This window comes from Hakea prostrata, chromosome 2 (assembly GCF_041222555.1).
Source record: "Hakea prostrata isolate BN-2017 chromosome 2, UWA_Hpros_2, whole genome shotgun sequence".
NCBI classification, from domain to species: domain Eukaryota; kingdom Viridiplantae; phylum Streptophyta; class Magnoliopsida; order Proteales; family Proteaceae; genus Hakea; species Hakea prostrata.
This window is the reverse complement of record NC_142601.1, coordinates 51924984-51940018: the sequence shown is the minus strand read 5'-3', so window position 1 is coordinate 51940018 and position 15035 is coordinate 51924984. Positions and strand designations below refer to the sequence as shown.

Sequence of the window (15035 nt, the reverse complement as noted above, 5' to 3'; positions counted from 1 at the left end):
CAATTGATGCTTTTTCTACTACTCCATTCGCCCTCTTCACGCCACGTGGAGCCGCGTTTCCAATGCGTACAAGCTAAACACCTTCACCCATTCTCTCACCTCATTCTTTCGATTTTCCTTGGGTATATAATTCCATACCCCCAACGTCCCAACCCAGCCGCCGGTGAATCGCCTCTCTTTCTCTCTCTACTTCCGGCATCCAGAAACTGAATCCTACCTTGGATCAATTGGAAGGTGATCAAGAAACATGTATCCAACTGCTGAACCGAAGCTTATGACAGTTTCTTCTGCCACTGCCCCACCTCTTCCCCAATTCAGTCAGGCTCCGGCAATCGGCATTCCGGTGGGTTCAAGAGACCAGACACACAGTTTCTCTACTCCCACAAACCCTCCTCCCCCCTCCCCCTCAAGATCCAGTTCCTTGGTCCACTGGCCTCTGCTGCTCCGGTGGGGATATTGTAAACTGTAAGTCATCTTATCAATCTTATTTTGCTCTTATCGATCCATATGAAAATAGTTACCATTTCATCAAGGACTGATTTCAATTTCACCTTCAGGGTGTATAACATGTTGGTTTCCATGTGTCACCTTCGGCCAAATCTCCGAGATTCTCGACAGAGGATCCCCTTCTTGCGTTGCAAGTGCAACAATCTATACACTTCTCAGACACTTTACATGCTTCCATTTCTTGTATTCGTGTTTCTATCGATCAATGATGAGGCAACAATACAATCTGAGAGGCAGTTCCTGTGGAGATTGCTGCGTTCATTGCTGCTGTGAACCGTGTGCCCTGCGCCAAGAATACAGAGAGCTACAGGCCCGTGGATTCGACATGTTCATAGGTTAGTTTCTGTCTTCTTTGGAGTTGCAGAAGGTCAACCGCAAGTGGAAATTAATGTATTTCCATTCTGAGTCACTTGATATTAAAAAATTAATTTTTATTATTAGCGTCTACATTCACAAATTATAGGAGATGGAAATTAAATAAACTTATATATGTTCATATAAATTAACTTTAATTTTATATAAACTCATACTATGAATTTAATTTGAATTTTAGTAACAGTTTCAAAAAAGCCTTTGACTACTAGACAAAATATTTGTGACAATAGGAACTCAGCCCAAGTAGCATAAATTTCTCTTGGAATTATTATGACGAAAGAGTCGAAGAGATTAACTTTTGGTTTAATTAGTCTTGCTTAATGAATTTGATTTTGCAGGATGGGAAGGTAACATGGAAAGGCAGAGCCGTGGAGTTATGATGACTCCTATTCTTCAGCAAGGAATGGCTCGATAGACTGGATTAATGAAGAACATCTACTAATGGAGTTCTTCAGCTCTGCTTCTGAAAGATTCTTCAGGTGTATGGGGGTTGGCTGAATTTTTTTTTAACTTCAGAATTTGTATTAAAGATGAACAAGAAGTGAAGCGAGTAAAGAGTTTGATTTGAGATATCTGTGATTAATCTTATGTAATTAAAGTTAAGCTGGATTTGGTTAGGACTGTAATGCTACTCTCTTGTATCCAGGGGTGTAGAAACTGTTGAAGACTAATTATGATAATCACAAGATTAGATTAGAAGTGATGAAAATAAGACATTTGACGGGTTCACATCCTATACAATTCTCACCCCGTACAGTTCCTTGTAATTCCTATCAAGGATTGCGATACTTGGTAGTTAATTATCCAGCCATTTCAATTAGATTCAATTCTTAGTTGGGTTTTAATTTTGATGACTGGATAATTAACTAACAAGTGTTGCAATTCTAGATAGGAATTATAAGGAATTGCAAGGATAAGAAAGAGCCCAAGACGTTTAAAAGTGAATTTATATTTTAAGTGACTCTCAAGGTTTCCCTATTTCAGCCTTCTTGTGTGATATTTTCTGTGACTCTCCCTCTGCTTGTGGCTGGAGCGTGGCCTAGTCCAAGCTGGTGCGGTATAAGTACGAAGATTATTGTGCTCAGGCCTTCTCCAAGCTTATAGAAATGGAAGTAAGAAGACAAGTATGGAGAATGATTGCAGTGAATTGTTTGACCAGATAATCCTTATTCTTCCTTTGTTTTAGATATTAATGTTGTCCTCTAGTATAGTTGAGGATGCCTTGTCTCGATTGGTCCTCTTGGTTGAGCTATCCTTTAAAACTCAAAGAAATTTTATAGAACTATTGTACAACCAGTTATGTTATATGATGCAGATTGTTGGACGGTTGAGAAACATCATATAGAATTTCCTACATTGATCACATTATCCCAAACACATTTCTTTACTTCATTTATTCTATTTTTTTATTTTTTGGTACAAAGACGGGGCTAAACAACCCAAAGGAACAAGCAGAAAACTTAACTTAAACAAGACTCTCTATCCACCATGAGAATTCTTCTAACCCAACTGGAGAATCTGGGAAAAATGCCCATGGGTCCAAGGAACAAAGTTGCACCTTAGACATCTAGTCAGCGGCTTTGTATGATTCTCTACCAATGTGAACAAACCTCACACTTCCATTAACGCTTGAAAGGGTTTTTATTTCCTCAATGAGGCAAACAATACTCCCTTGTGCATGCCTACAAGGGTCGAGGAGAGCAACAACTTCCTTAGAATCAGATTCGACTTGAATATGACAAAATCCAAAACTCCAAGCCAACCTAAGGCCTTCGATGATCGTTATTAATTTTGCTTCAAGGACTACACACAGAGGAAACTTCCTTGCAAAGCCTCCCTTGAACATCCTCTCTTGATCCCGCAAAACACTCCCTTCCTGCACATAGTTCTCATTTCTTTTAAGAGAAGCATCCACATTGCACTTTATCCAGTCACCTATATGGGCTTTCCACACATCCAAAAACCTTGAATTCTTGTTGTTTGGCAGCATCGATGAGCACGTTGACCAAACAGCAACCACCATTCTCACGTAGTCCTCAATCAACTTCAACCCATCACTTGGTCGAACAAACTCCTCTTCATGTATATCTCTATTCCTCCAATTCCAAAGAGAATATGTAGCACAAGCGAACCAAATTGTCCAACTCCCCATTGATTTGAACATGGAACCACAGAGATTAATGGAGAACCATTCTTTCAGCCCACACTCGAAGAACATAGTATGCTTTTCCTTAGCCACCAAACGCATCCATACCCCTTTAGCAAATGTGCAATCTCGTAGTACATGAAGGCAATCTTCATGTCTGCTCATACAAAAGCTATAATAATCATGCTCCATTAGTTTCATTCTCATCTTGCGATGGTTATTCAATAATCTGTTGTTCACTATCAACCAAATGAAGAAGTGAATATGATAGGGGACCCTCAAGCCCCATACTGTCTTCCAGAAATTCTCATCAAGAAAAGGCCTTGATTCACCCTACCACCATCCACCAAGATGTCATACGCCGAGCTAACAGAGAAGATTCCCACATTCGTCTGGCTCCAAAGAAAGACATCTCTACCTCCCCCAAAAAAGGGAGGTCTACAATCATCAAATTTTTCCAAAACATTGCATGGGAGGAGATTCATGATGCGATCTCTTCTCCACTCGCCATTCCCATCAACATATTGACTCACCGTCTCTTTCCTCAAGCTTGGGTTAAGGTTACCATTTACAAGAGAACCCAACGTAACCCCTGGAATCAACCAAACATCCTGCCAAAACTGAATAGTTTGTCCATCACCCAAAATAATGCGGCAGTTCTCTAAAACTCTAGGAGTAACCCTGCATAATGCCTTCCAAAGAGGGGAATTAAGGCACGAAGCCGAGAAATTAGCCTTTCGCTGACTAGATCCATATTTCTCCTTATGAAGCGCCGCCCAAAAGGAATTTTGCTGAAGAACACCCCCACACCAATTTCATTAAAAAAGCATCATTGACTAGAGAAAGGGAACGAAAACCCAAACCTCCTTCGGCTTGAGGTTGACATAAACTCTCCCACTTGACTAGATGCATTCACTTTTTATTCTCCGTGTCACCCCAAACAAAAGCACATGCCAACTTCTTTATCTCTGACAAAACACCCTTAGGGATAGGAGTAGATTGCATAGTATAGTAGGGGATTGTCATGAGTACAGATCTAGCCAAAGTAACCCTCCCTGTAAGTGACAGAGAACTCACTTTCCACCCTGCTAACCGGTCTTTCACCTTAGAGACAATATAATTATAATCTCCCTTCTTTGGTCTACCACTCCAATGGGAACACCCAAATAATGCCCAATATCATTAGTCAAAATGAGGCCACTCTTCTTAGAGATGGCCTTGGTTAAATGATCATCAACATTCCTAGAGCAATGAACCCTGGTCTTCTCAACACTAACTTTACTCCTTGAAGCACAACAAAACTTATTAAGGCACTCCATAATCACTTCCACCTGGGTTAGAGAAGCCTCCGCAAACAAAACCACATCGTCCGCAAACATAAGGTGGGAGACTCCCACACCCTTACGCCAAATTTTAATAGGCTTCCACTTTCCCTCAGCAACAACATCTTGAATGCAATGCGTCAATCTCTCCATGCAAAGAACAAAAATATAAGGTGAAAGAGAGTCACCTTGCCGAAGTACCACGAGCAGGCTTAAACAAATCTGTCGCCTCCCCATTCCACAAAATCCTCATGCTTACCGTCGAGATGCACAACAGAATCACCTCAACAAGGCTGTTAGGTATCCTAGCTCCACAAAGAGAATCTTGAATAAAATCCCACCTCAATTTGTCATTGGCCTTCTCCAGGTCTATCTTAATGGTCATGAAGCCCTGCTTACTACACTTCTTTCTCATGGTGTGAAACAACTCTTGAGCAATAATTATATTTTCCTGGATGTGTCTCCCTGGAACAAAACTAACCTGATTAGGGGAAACCCAACTCAACATGAACTCTTTGAGTCTGTTGGTGATAGTTTTCGTGATAATCTTGAAACTAACATTACAAAGAGAAATGGGATGCAACTGGGTCACCCTTTCAGGCTTATCCGCCTTGGGAATTAAGGCAATCAATGTTTCATTGAGCTTGGAATCTAACTCCCCTTGAAACGCCCCCTTCACCATCTGCATAACTGTACTCCGAGTCACCTCCCAATGCTGCTGGTAAAAGGTGGCATGAAAATCATCTGGCCTGGAACCTTCCGTGGCCCCATTTGCTTAATGGCTCTGAAAACCTCTTCTTCTGTGACAACACCTGCAAGATTTGACAATCAGTCAACGTACATGGAGGGGTAGACATGGTTGGAAACAAGGGCCTGGATGTCAGAAGCATCATTAGTAAAAAGATATTTATAGAAGCCCTTCACATAGCTTTTGAGCTCGACTGGATCAGAGATCCATCTGCTACCCTCATCCTTCAAAGAAACTATTTTGTTCCTCCTTCTATGAGTTATTGTGGAAATATGAAAATATTTGGTATTCCTGTCACCTTGTACCATCCATCCTTCCTAGCTTTTTGAGCCCAAAGAATCTCTTCCCTATAAAGAACTTTTTCTAGTTCCAATCTGAGGTCCTGTTCAAGTCGAATAAGGAAAGGGTTTCGATGCCCATTAGCTAGGTCCCGTTGAATACCTCCAGGCCTAGCATGGAGACATCTCTTTGTACGTTCAAGATTCTCAAAAACCATTTTGTTCCAGTCCAACAAGTTATTCTTCATATCATTAAGAGCATCAGGGAGCTTCATGTTTTCATTCCACCCTTCTGACACCACCTGGGAGAATCCCTCATGTGTAAACCACATGGCCTCAAGTCTGAACGGCTTCTTTCAAAAAGGCCCAGTAACCGGAGCAAGATCCACCATAAGAGGATGATGGTCTGATTTGAGTCTCGGAACCACATGAACAACAGCATCTGGAAACAAAAGGCGCCAATCTATCGAGCAAAGCCCTTGATCCAATCTTCTAAAGATACTCTTGTACCCACTCCAGTGAGGACCCCTCCAAGTGTACTTCGGCCCAATAGATCCCATATCAATGAGACCACATTTATCTATGTTCTCCTTAAACTTTAAACACCTTCTAATGGAAACTGGAGCACCTCCCCTAACCTTCGAAAGATCCACCACATCATTAAGGTCACCCACCACAAGCCAAGGACACTTAAAGGTCTGCATTGCATAAAAAATGCCACTCAACAGTCTTGTCTAGAATATTCAACCGGACTAGCATATGTAGCCAATAGAACCCATTTGTTGTTTGCTGAATCACTGACTTCCAAGAGAAGAAATTGTCTATAAGATTGAAGAAGAGAGATCTTCCAGTTATTATTAAGCAAGATGCACCAAATTCCTCCAAACCTACCTACCGCTTCACTTCTAAAGCTTTCAACAACCCTCATTTTCTGTATAACCCTGTTTGCCTTCACCCCACTAATGTGAGGTTCTAATATTATAATACAATTCGGATTGTATTCTTTCCTATAGTGCTTTAAGGTGGTGGTGAAGCTCCTGCCCCCCGCCCCTCTACAGTTCCAACAAAAAATCTTCATAAAAAACATGCAACATTAAAGCCAAGGGCCGATCAACCTCCATGCTTATTTCTTCATTCAAGTTCTAAACCTCCATTGCAATAGAGAAATTTTGCCTTGGAAGCAACCCTCCACGATCGGGTGGTTCGCTTTGGTTCAAACGAGATCGAGCCACATCCCTAGGGATAGCCTGCATCCCATGATGCCCTTGGTTGGTTTTTACTGTTTGATTAGCACCTGCTCTTTCTCCATCAACCTCTAGATTCTCGCGGGACCCATCAAGAATCACCAAATTTTCCGAAGTCAACCTTTCCCTTGCACGAGCAATACCCTCTAGTAGCTCATATGGTAATCGAATTTGAGATCCCAACACATGCCTTGATTCTTGTGCAATTAATAAAGAATCTTCTCCCTCACCCATATATGGATCCAAGGCTCGTGTATGTAAAGAGGAATTACCTCCTATTTCTATATCCGACTTTACAATTTGAGATCCCAACACATGCCTTGATTCTTGTGCAATTAATAAAGAATCTTTTCCCACGCCCATATAAAGATAGACTTCACACCAACATATTCTGGTGGTTGACCCAAACCCCCCCCCTTTTCTTAGACCTGTGGTGGAAGTGGAGGCCCACGCCTGGTGCTTGCCACTAATTTTGGTCTATAAAGGGGTCTGGGAGTGTAGCACCTCTGGCACGGTATGACCGTTTACTTGTATATATGTATCTTATGTTCACCTACCACATTATTAAGAGATTTGAGATTTTCAGGTAAGGTTTTTGGGGGAAGTGTTCTTGTAATGCCGTTTATTGGCGATTGGTTGAGATCTCCTTTAGTACTTCTTCCACATAGTGAAAAAGATCTTCCTCTTCACTCGTGGATGTAGTACACTACTTTGGTGTGTGACATATATTAAATCTCTATGTGTTTGTTTTGTTTCTTTTTCTTTTTCTTTTCCTTTTTTCAATTCGCTATTCCGTAGTGGTTGTCTTAACAATTATCTTAGATTTGCCCCTAGTTTGGAGATCTAATATCTTAGATTAAATTAAGTGGAGTTTAATTTATTAAATTGTTTTGGGGCGTGATTTTGTGAATGTGCATGTGCTTTTTGAAATCTCGGTTCCCTCATCTCTCTTTGGGGGCTGTCTGGGTTTTTTTCACCCGGGGGTTTTTTTTTTCGTTTCTTGATCGGGAGATTTCAACTGTTCAAGTGGGCCCTTGTTTTCCCCTGTTCTATTCTTTTATGTGAATTATTTACAGGCGTCTGTTAAACGTAGTCATACCACTTCAAATGACTTTCTTGTAACTTATCATTTATCATTTATTGGAACTACCTCCAAACCAAATTTAATATAATTATTTATTGTCTTATCCTTTCTAGTTTTACCACTCATCTATGTTAATATCCTCATTTTTATTACACTAAGTTTATCTATATTATGTTTTTTTAATAGCCCAACACTCTGCATCATATAACATAGCTGATCGTACCACAGTTTTATAGAATTTTCCTTGGAGTTTTAAAAGATTACATTAACACATTATCCCAAACACACTGCTTTACTTCATTTATTCTATTATAATTTTTTGAAAAACATCAATCATTATATCACTTGAATTTCTTAAATAATAGTTAATTGTCTCAAGTTGCCATTAGATGACTGGATAAGCCGCGTTGCAGATAGGTACCCATCACCAATAAGAACAAAAGAAATCACAAAAATCGTTGGTGAAGACAATCATATTTTATGAGAGAAGACAAATAGATTGGAAGAAGCTCTTGATATCGTGTCATGCACTTTGACCCTGACGAACACAAGCTTGTCCTACATTTTTCGTGGCAACATGAGGAAATTCATCTTCTAAACTCAATCCCCCAAAAAAAAGTTAGAAAAATTCATATTTGATTTTGTCAATCAATTTCGTCTAAGTTAAATGTTAATTTTTTATTAGCAAGAAGCACTGTAATTGGTTAACCATGAACATTTGTCCTCCTAGAAAGAATAGCAGCCACAGACTTTTGAATCAGTCACAATGGCATCGATGACATTTAAAAATGAAAGAGCCATTTACGACCAAGCGGGGAAAAAAATGAACACGGTAGGTATAACACAAACAAACAAACACGGCAAAGCCACCTACATTGACTCTAATCTTCCATCCCTGAATTTTCCTTCATCTTCTCTCCCTCACACTATTCAGTATTTATATAGCCCAAAATCTAACTTCCCTGCTCGTCCCAGTCTTTTTCCTTTTCTGTATTCACAAATTACCATTAGATCACATCTCCCTCTTTCTATTCTTCTAAATATATCCAACAAGGACCCAATACAACCCTCCTTAGATCAATTTAAAGGTTAGAGAAACATGTATTCATCTGACAAAAATGATCAGCAGAAGTACACCCCAGCTTCTTCTGCTGGAGCACCGGCCCCTGGCATTCCAGTGAGTTCAGCACCAGTTCCTTGGTCCTCCGGCCTCTTCGACTGCTTTTCTGATGCCAAGAGCTGTAAGCATTACTGATCTCTTTTTTTTCTTTTTCTCATAACTTCACAATCTAATCATCAAGGATTACTGATTACACTTACACTGTGCGAATATATATGCAGGTTGTTTAACATGTTGGTGTCCATGCATCACCTTCGGCCAGATCTCTGAGATAGTTGATGAAGGGTCTTCTTCTTGTGTAGCAAATGGAGCTATTTATGCACTTATCATGTACTTTACTGGGGGGCTTCAGTTCTGTTATTCATGTTTCTATCGGTCTAAGATGAGGCAGCAATATAATCTGGAAGAACGTCCCTGTAATGACTGCCTTGTTCATTGTTTCTGTGAGTCCTGTGCCATTTGCCAAGAGTACAGAGAACTGGAGAGCCGTGGATATGACCTTAGCATAGGTATTCTTCTTTTTCTTCTTCTTCTTCTTTCTTTAATCCCATCTGTATCTTTTGGTTTTATTCGAATAGCTTGGTTCTGAATTCTAGTGGTTCAAAATTAATGGTTTGCAAATCTATCCCTTGATTTTTGCAGGATGGAAATGTAACATGGACAAGAGGAACCATGAAATAGCGATGCCTCCTATGCAACAAGGCATGAATCGATAGAAGTAATTACCAACGAAGAAAACGCCTTTGGCTCTGAAACAGTCCCTTCTGTTAGATGTATTAACTGAAAATTTTTTATTTATTTAAAATTTTCTTTTTTGGGTTTGGAAACTTCAAATTATCTGTGATTTGAGTTCTTTGTGGTTGTTTGTAATAAAATAAAAATATGATTGTAATATTACTCTAATATTCCAAAAAAATTTGATTTTGGTTAGTTTTGTTATGGGTGCGTTTTTTTTCTCTGGTTCCGGGGATTCAACGGCCCCCCGGGCTCGCCCCCGCTTGGGCCCCCCCCTTTCCGTTGTCCTCCCCATTGTATAACTAATTATAACTATTTTTTCGTCAAAAAAAAAAACTAAAAGTAAATAATTATACTGAGGTTTAAACCCATTAAGCTCATCACCTCTCACCGAATCTTCTAGAATTAGTACATAGAAAATAAATGGTTGTGAGCCTCATTAGCCTCACCAAGTCACCACCATAAGAGTCATGATGCATTGAAGACGCTCATGGGCTGCTAACCATGTTATGAAGCTGAAACTGGTGGTAGAAGCAATCAAGCATACCACCCGATTCCAAACGACCTCTTCACCTAGCATGTTGCCGAGTTAACTCGCACGCAGTTTTAATTGAATATCTCCCACTCACTGAGCTATCCCACACGGGGGTGTCACCAGCAAGCCACGAACGAATATAGTAATATGCTAGTGTTCAAAGGTCTCCAGGTTTAAGTACCAAAATAATTTACTATAACATTTAAGTTATAACCAACTAGGTCCCAAATGAAACGAACTTTTTTCTTGCCTGGATTATTTGAATAAAACTATATTGATTCATAAATACAACTCCTCCATCTTTAATAGTAAGATGGTTCGATTTGAATTTCTTAAACCACATTCAATTGTCTTCTTGAGACCAAGGCGAAGCTCCTTCATATATTTAAATTATATATTAATATAATCCTGCGAATGTAGTCGAAGTAGGCAAAAGCTGGCATGCATGGGCGGAGCTACATTAATTAGGCGTAGGGGTGCCATGCCCCCCTATTTTAAAAATTTTCCTATAGTATTCTTTTCATGATATGCAAAATATAAGTACCCCCTTCAATTTTTAAATTCCCTATTCTGTTAATTTGGGTGTTTTGGGAGCAAGTAATAAATTTTTGTATGTCAACTGGTCTTATTCTTTATTTTACTACAGTTTTTTCTCTCTTTTTTTTGTATGTAATGGAGTGAGAAAAAGAAAAGAAATGAAAGAATTTTATAGAAATGTCTCAAATATGAATCTTATTTTATTATTTTATATATTTTTTTTACAAAATCTTACATATTTTATGGGATTTTGAAAAATAAATAATATAAAAAAATTAACATACCAACTCAGCAGACAAACTTTTTAAATTAAGAAAGCTTATCTACCAACTTTCTCATCCTAGTAAACCAAACAAATTACATTTTGAAATTTTATGAAATTTTTATTTTTTAAACTGTATCCCACCCCACTTCACATCCGTAATGGGTCTGTTTTTCTTTTGGGGTGGCTTCTTTTGTGTTTGGTTTTAGCTATTTAATAATAATAATAAAATCTGTAATTACACGTTTTATTCAGAAAAAATATGATCGTAATTTTAGTTACTCCAATATTTCCTGAAGAATTTGATAATAAATAAAAAAAAAATCGAAAAGGCTGGGATATGTATATTCCATGCAAGGCACTTCAAATCTTTTGACTCCGGATTTTTATTTGCTACAGCGGTTGTAGCTTGCAGCCAACCGTGGATATTTTGCCACGTGTATGGAAAGTAATTCATGTGAAATCAAATGGCAGGGATAATATTGTAATACGATTTTTTCGTTTCACATTCAAGAATTTAATAATTTACAAATTTACAAAACAAAAACCCTAAATCTAAACCCCTTATTTGACAATGGAGAAGCATATCATTCCAGAAAGGCTTTTCTGAAATCTTGGTGCAAAGCTTATCCAAAGCAGTTAAGTATTCTGGCAAGAGGCGCTCTCCTTCAGTTACCGAATCTGCTTCAATTTCTTTGAGTATAGATGCAATCCAGGGATGCTTCATTGGAGATCCAACAGTATTCTAATATTTTCGTTAGTGCTTTGGTGAGGAAATCGAGGGGGGAGTCAAGAAACTAAGTTTTGATTAAGCAATGAATGAAGTGATGATGGGTTTAAGCTAACATCTAGGTCGCCAAGGTCTTAATTCATTTATTAATTTTGGGCATTCCTTTTGTGTATAGAAATACTTTTGTCATTGTCCATTTTTTTTTTTTTTTTTTTTTTTTTAACTATTTAGTCTCTTACCATGGGTTGAGAGGTGTAGAGAGTGGGTAAAAAAATTGGTTAGGCTGTGATAATCTTCTTCTTCCTCCTCATAGTGAAACGTCATATTTGCTCAGCCATAAAGTAGCCTTTAGTTGAACCACGTAAATTCTTTGTCTTGTGTGTTTGTGTATTTTGTTTGATTTTTCTAATACAAATCTACTTGAATTTCTTAAAGAATAGTCAGGTGCTCCGTTGTATATCTAAATTATATATAATGAAGCCTTTTAAAAATGTAGTTGAAGTGCTCTCAAGCTAGCATAGAGGAACCTTAGTTGCCAAATTATATATATATATATATATAGAGAGAGAGAGAGAGAGAGAGTGTAGAATTACTATTGGGGTAGAGAGAGCAGCGTAAACAACATCCTAAGAGAGAGAGAGAGAGGAGTAAAGTGGTAGTTGACCACAAAGTTATTTGATAACGTGGCTAGGTAAGAGACGTTTCAAACAACCCATCCTCAATAAATAAATAAATAATAATAAAATCATAATTGAACACAAAAGATCCTTTGATAACTCACCAAGTGTTTCCATTTCAAGGGCTAGAGAAGATGAAGAACTGAACAATCCATATCATTAGGGTTGAAGAACCAACAAATGGAAGATATGTATTGCAATATGAAAGGGTTTAAGTAAGGTTCTTATTTTTACGATGTTAAATTCTATGAATGCTACTCTGTAAACTTGTTTCACTTAAATCCAACTCAAGTCTAACTTTTACTCTAAAAAACAGAAGCAATAACATTTTTTGTTGTATCAAAAGTGTTTTTTGAAACAAAAATTTTCATAAATTTAATTTATGTGCAAAAATTACCAAAAGCAAAAGAGTATATTTGACCAACTTTTTTTTTTGTTTCTTAAAGCAAGAAATATCAAAAACATTTTTCAATAAGTTATCAAATGGGTCTAAAATAAAAATTTTCAGTTTGACCTTGACCCAGTGCAGGTTATCCCAACTTTTTTGCAAAATGAGGAAATTCGTCTTCCACAGTTCCACACCCACTCCAATGAATAAATAAAAAATTAAAATTTGAAAAATTCATATTTAATTTGGTCAATCAAATTCATTTTAGTAAACATTTTTATTTATTAACAACTTAATTGTAACTAGTGCATGTCTATCCTGAAACAAGTTTGTGTTGATTTTCTAGCGGGATTCATGCAAACTCCTCAGGAGATTCACCTCCCCATTGATGCCCTTCTATTTGTATCATCTTCTCTTATTAGAAAGTACTACATATTGTAATGTTTGTATTAGATCATATTAATTTAATAAAAGCTCTTTTTTTGAAAAAAAGAAAAAAAAAAAATATTGTAATTGGTTAACCACGAGCATTTGTCCTCCAATAAATCATAGTTGCCACATCGGTTCACACCCTATACAAATAATCCATTAGATCACATCTCTCTCTTTCTCTTCTTCAAAAGATATCAAAACAAGACCTAATACACCCCTGCTTGGATCCTTTGGAAAGTTAGAAAAACGATAACCAGAAGTACACGTACCCCAGCTTCTTCTGCCGGTGCTGCCCCGCCTACTGGCATTCCAATGAGTTCAGCACCACTTCCTTGGTCCTCCGGTCTGTGCGACTGCTTTTCTGATGCCAAGAGCTGTGAGCATACATAGTTGATCTCTATTTTTTTTTCTTTTTCTTATTTATGAAACATCACAGTCTGACCATGAAGGATTATTGATTACACTTACACTGTGCGAACTTATATGCAGGTTGTTTAACATGTTGGTGTCCATGCATCACCTTTGGCCGGATCTCTGAGATAGTTGATGAAGGGTCTTCTTCTTGTATGGCAAATGGAGCTATCTATAAACTTATCATGTCCTGTACCGGGGGGTTTCAGTGCTGTTATTCATGTTTGTATCGGTCTAAGATGAGGCAGCAATATAACCTGGAAGAGCGTCCCTGTAATGACTGCATTGTTCATTGTTTCTGTGAGTCATGTGCCATTTGCCAAGAGTACAGAGAACTGGAGAGCCGTGGATATGATCTGAGCATAGGTTAGTTCTCTCATCATCATCATCTACTTCTTCCGAATTCTAGTGGTAACGTTCAAACTAAGGATTTGTTTTCACCAAAAATTAATGGTTTTCAAATCTATGGCTTTATTTTTGCAGGGTGGCAAGGTAACATGGAAAAAGATCAGGAACCGTGGAATAGCGATGCCTCCTATGCAACAGGGCATGAATCGATAGAAATAACCAACAAAGACTATTATGGTCGTGGACGCCTCTGGCTCTGAAACAGTTCTCTAAGATGTGATCACCGAAATTTTTTTATTTTGTTACTCTTTTTTTTTTTTTTTTTTTTTCTTTCCCTGTGATTTCAGTTCTCTGTGGCCAGCAGATGTGCACCACGACTCTTAGGGGAGAGGGGTAGTTGTTTTGCATATTTAATTTAAATATAAGATGGGTTTCACCCCTAGTCCCAAGGAGATTCAAATTCTGACCTCCTAAGTAATTGTAATATTATTGTCACACCTCACTCAACTGGTATCGGATCCACCGAATACCCATTGAGGTGATCTACCATCACAAAACAGGTTGACTATGCAATCCATATCCATATCCATTCTACATAATAACATAATTAATGAGCAGAGAATAAATAATAAGAGCAATAATGTGAAAGAAATTGTCACATAAAAGGGATCCCAAAGCAATTTCAAAAAAAAAAAATAAAAATAAATAAATAAAACTAAATGGGAGGTCAAAGTAAAACTATTTACATCTTTAGTGTGTTCCATATTAAATGATAGATAATAAATTCAAAATTTTCAATGTCTCTATATGTAGTGGTTTTCCTAAGCAAAGGGTCGACTGTCGTATGAACAGTCTAGACATGCACACGTGTCACCGTGTATGTCATTATCTTTGTAATCTTGTAGCCCGTCCTCACCCAACGGCATCTCATACCCCTATAATGCCTAGTCATCATAACATGTAACACAGTCTAAAAATAACATTTCCACAAGGGACAAGTTCTAAAGAACTCAGTGAGGTCATCAACTACATATATCCACATACTTAACTCATGAAAGAATGGATGATGTGCAAGTGCAACCCAACTATGCTCCTATGATCTAACCATGCTGGTCTCTATCTAGGTAGACACACATTAAGAAAAGCCACAACTTCC

General features: G+C 38.0%; 1 protein-coding gene and 2 pseudogenes across 2 annotated transcripts; all 3 read left to right on the top strand.

Annotated features, from left to right (window-relative positions):
* The first annotated feature begins 123 nt into the window (after positions 1 to 123).
* Positions 124 to 1758, top strand: LOC149024784 (protein PLANT CADMIUM RESISTANCE 2-like; annotated as a pseudogene). Its single transcript, XR_016171441.1, has 3 exons — positions 124 to 465; positions 558 to 842; positions 1221 to 1758. The product of XR_016171441.1 is annotated as a protein PLANT CADMIUM RESISTANCE 2-like (transcript).
* A 6926-nt stretch (positions 1759 to 8684) lies between these two features.
* Positions 8685 to 9727, top strand: LOC149024783 (cell number regulator 10-like). Its single transcript, XM_089142996.1, has 3 exons — positions 8685 to 8945; positions 9046 to 9333; positions 9467 to 9727. Exons 1-3 carry the CDS (start codon positions 8804 to 8806, stop codon positions 9538 to 9540), a joined length of 504 nt encoding a protein of 167 aa, XP_088999122.1. The 5' UTR covers positions 8685 to 8803; the 3' UTR covers positions 9541 to 9727.
* A 3270-nt stretch (positions 9728 to 12997) lies between these two features.
* LOC149024782 (protein PLANT CADMIUM RESISTANCE 2-like) lies at positions 12998 to 14092 on the top strand (annotated as a pseudogene).
* Positions 14093 to 15035: the final 943 nt, after the last annotated feature.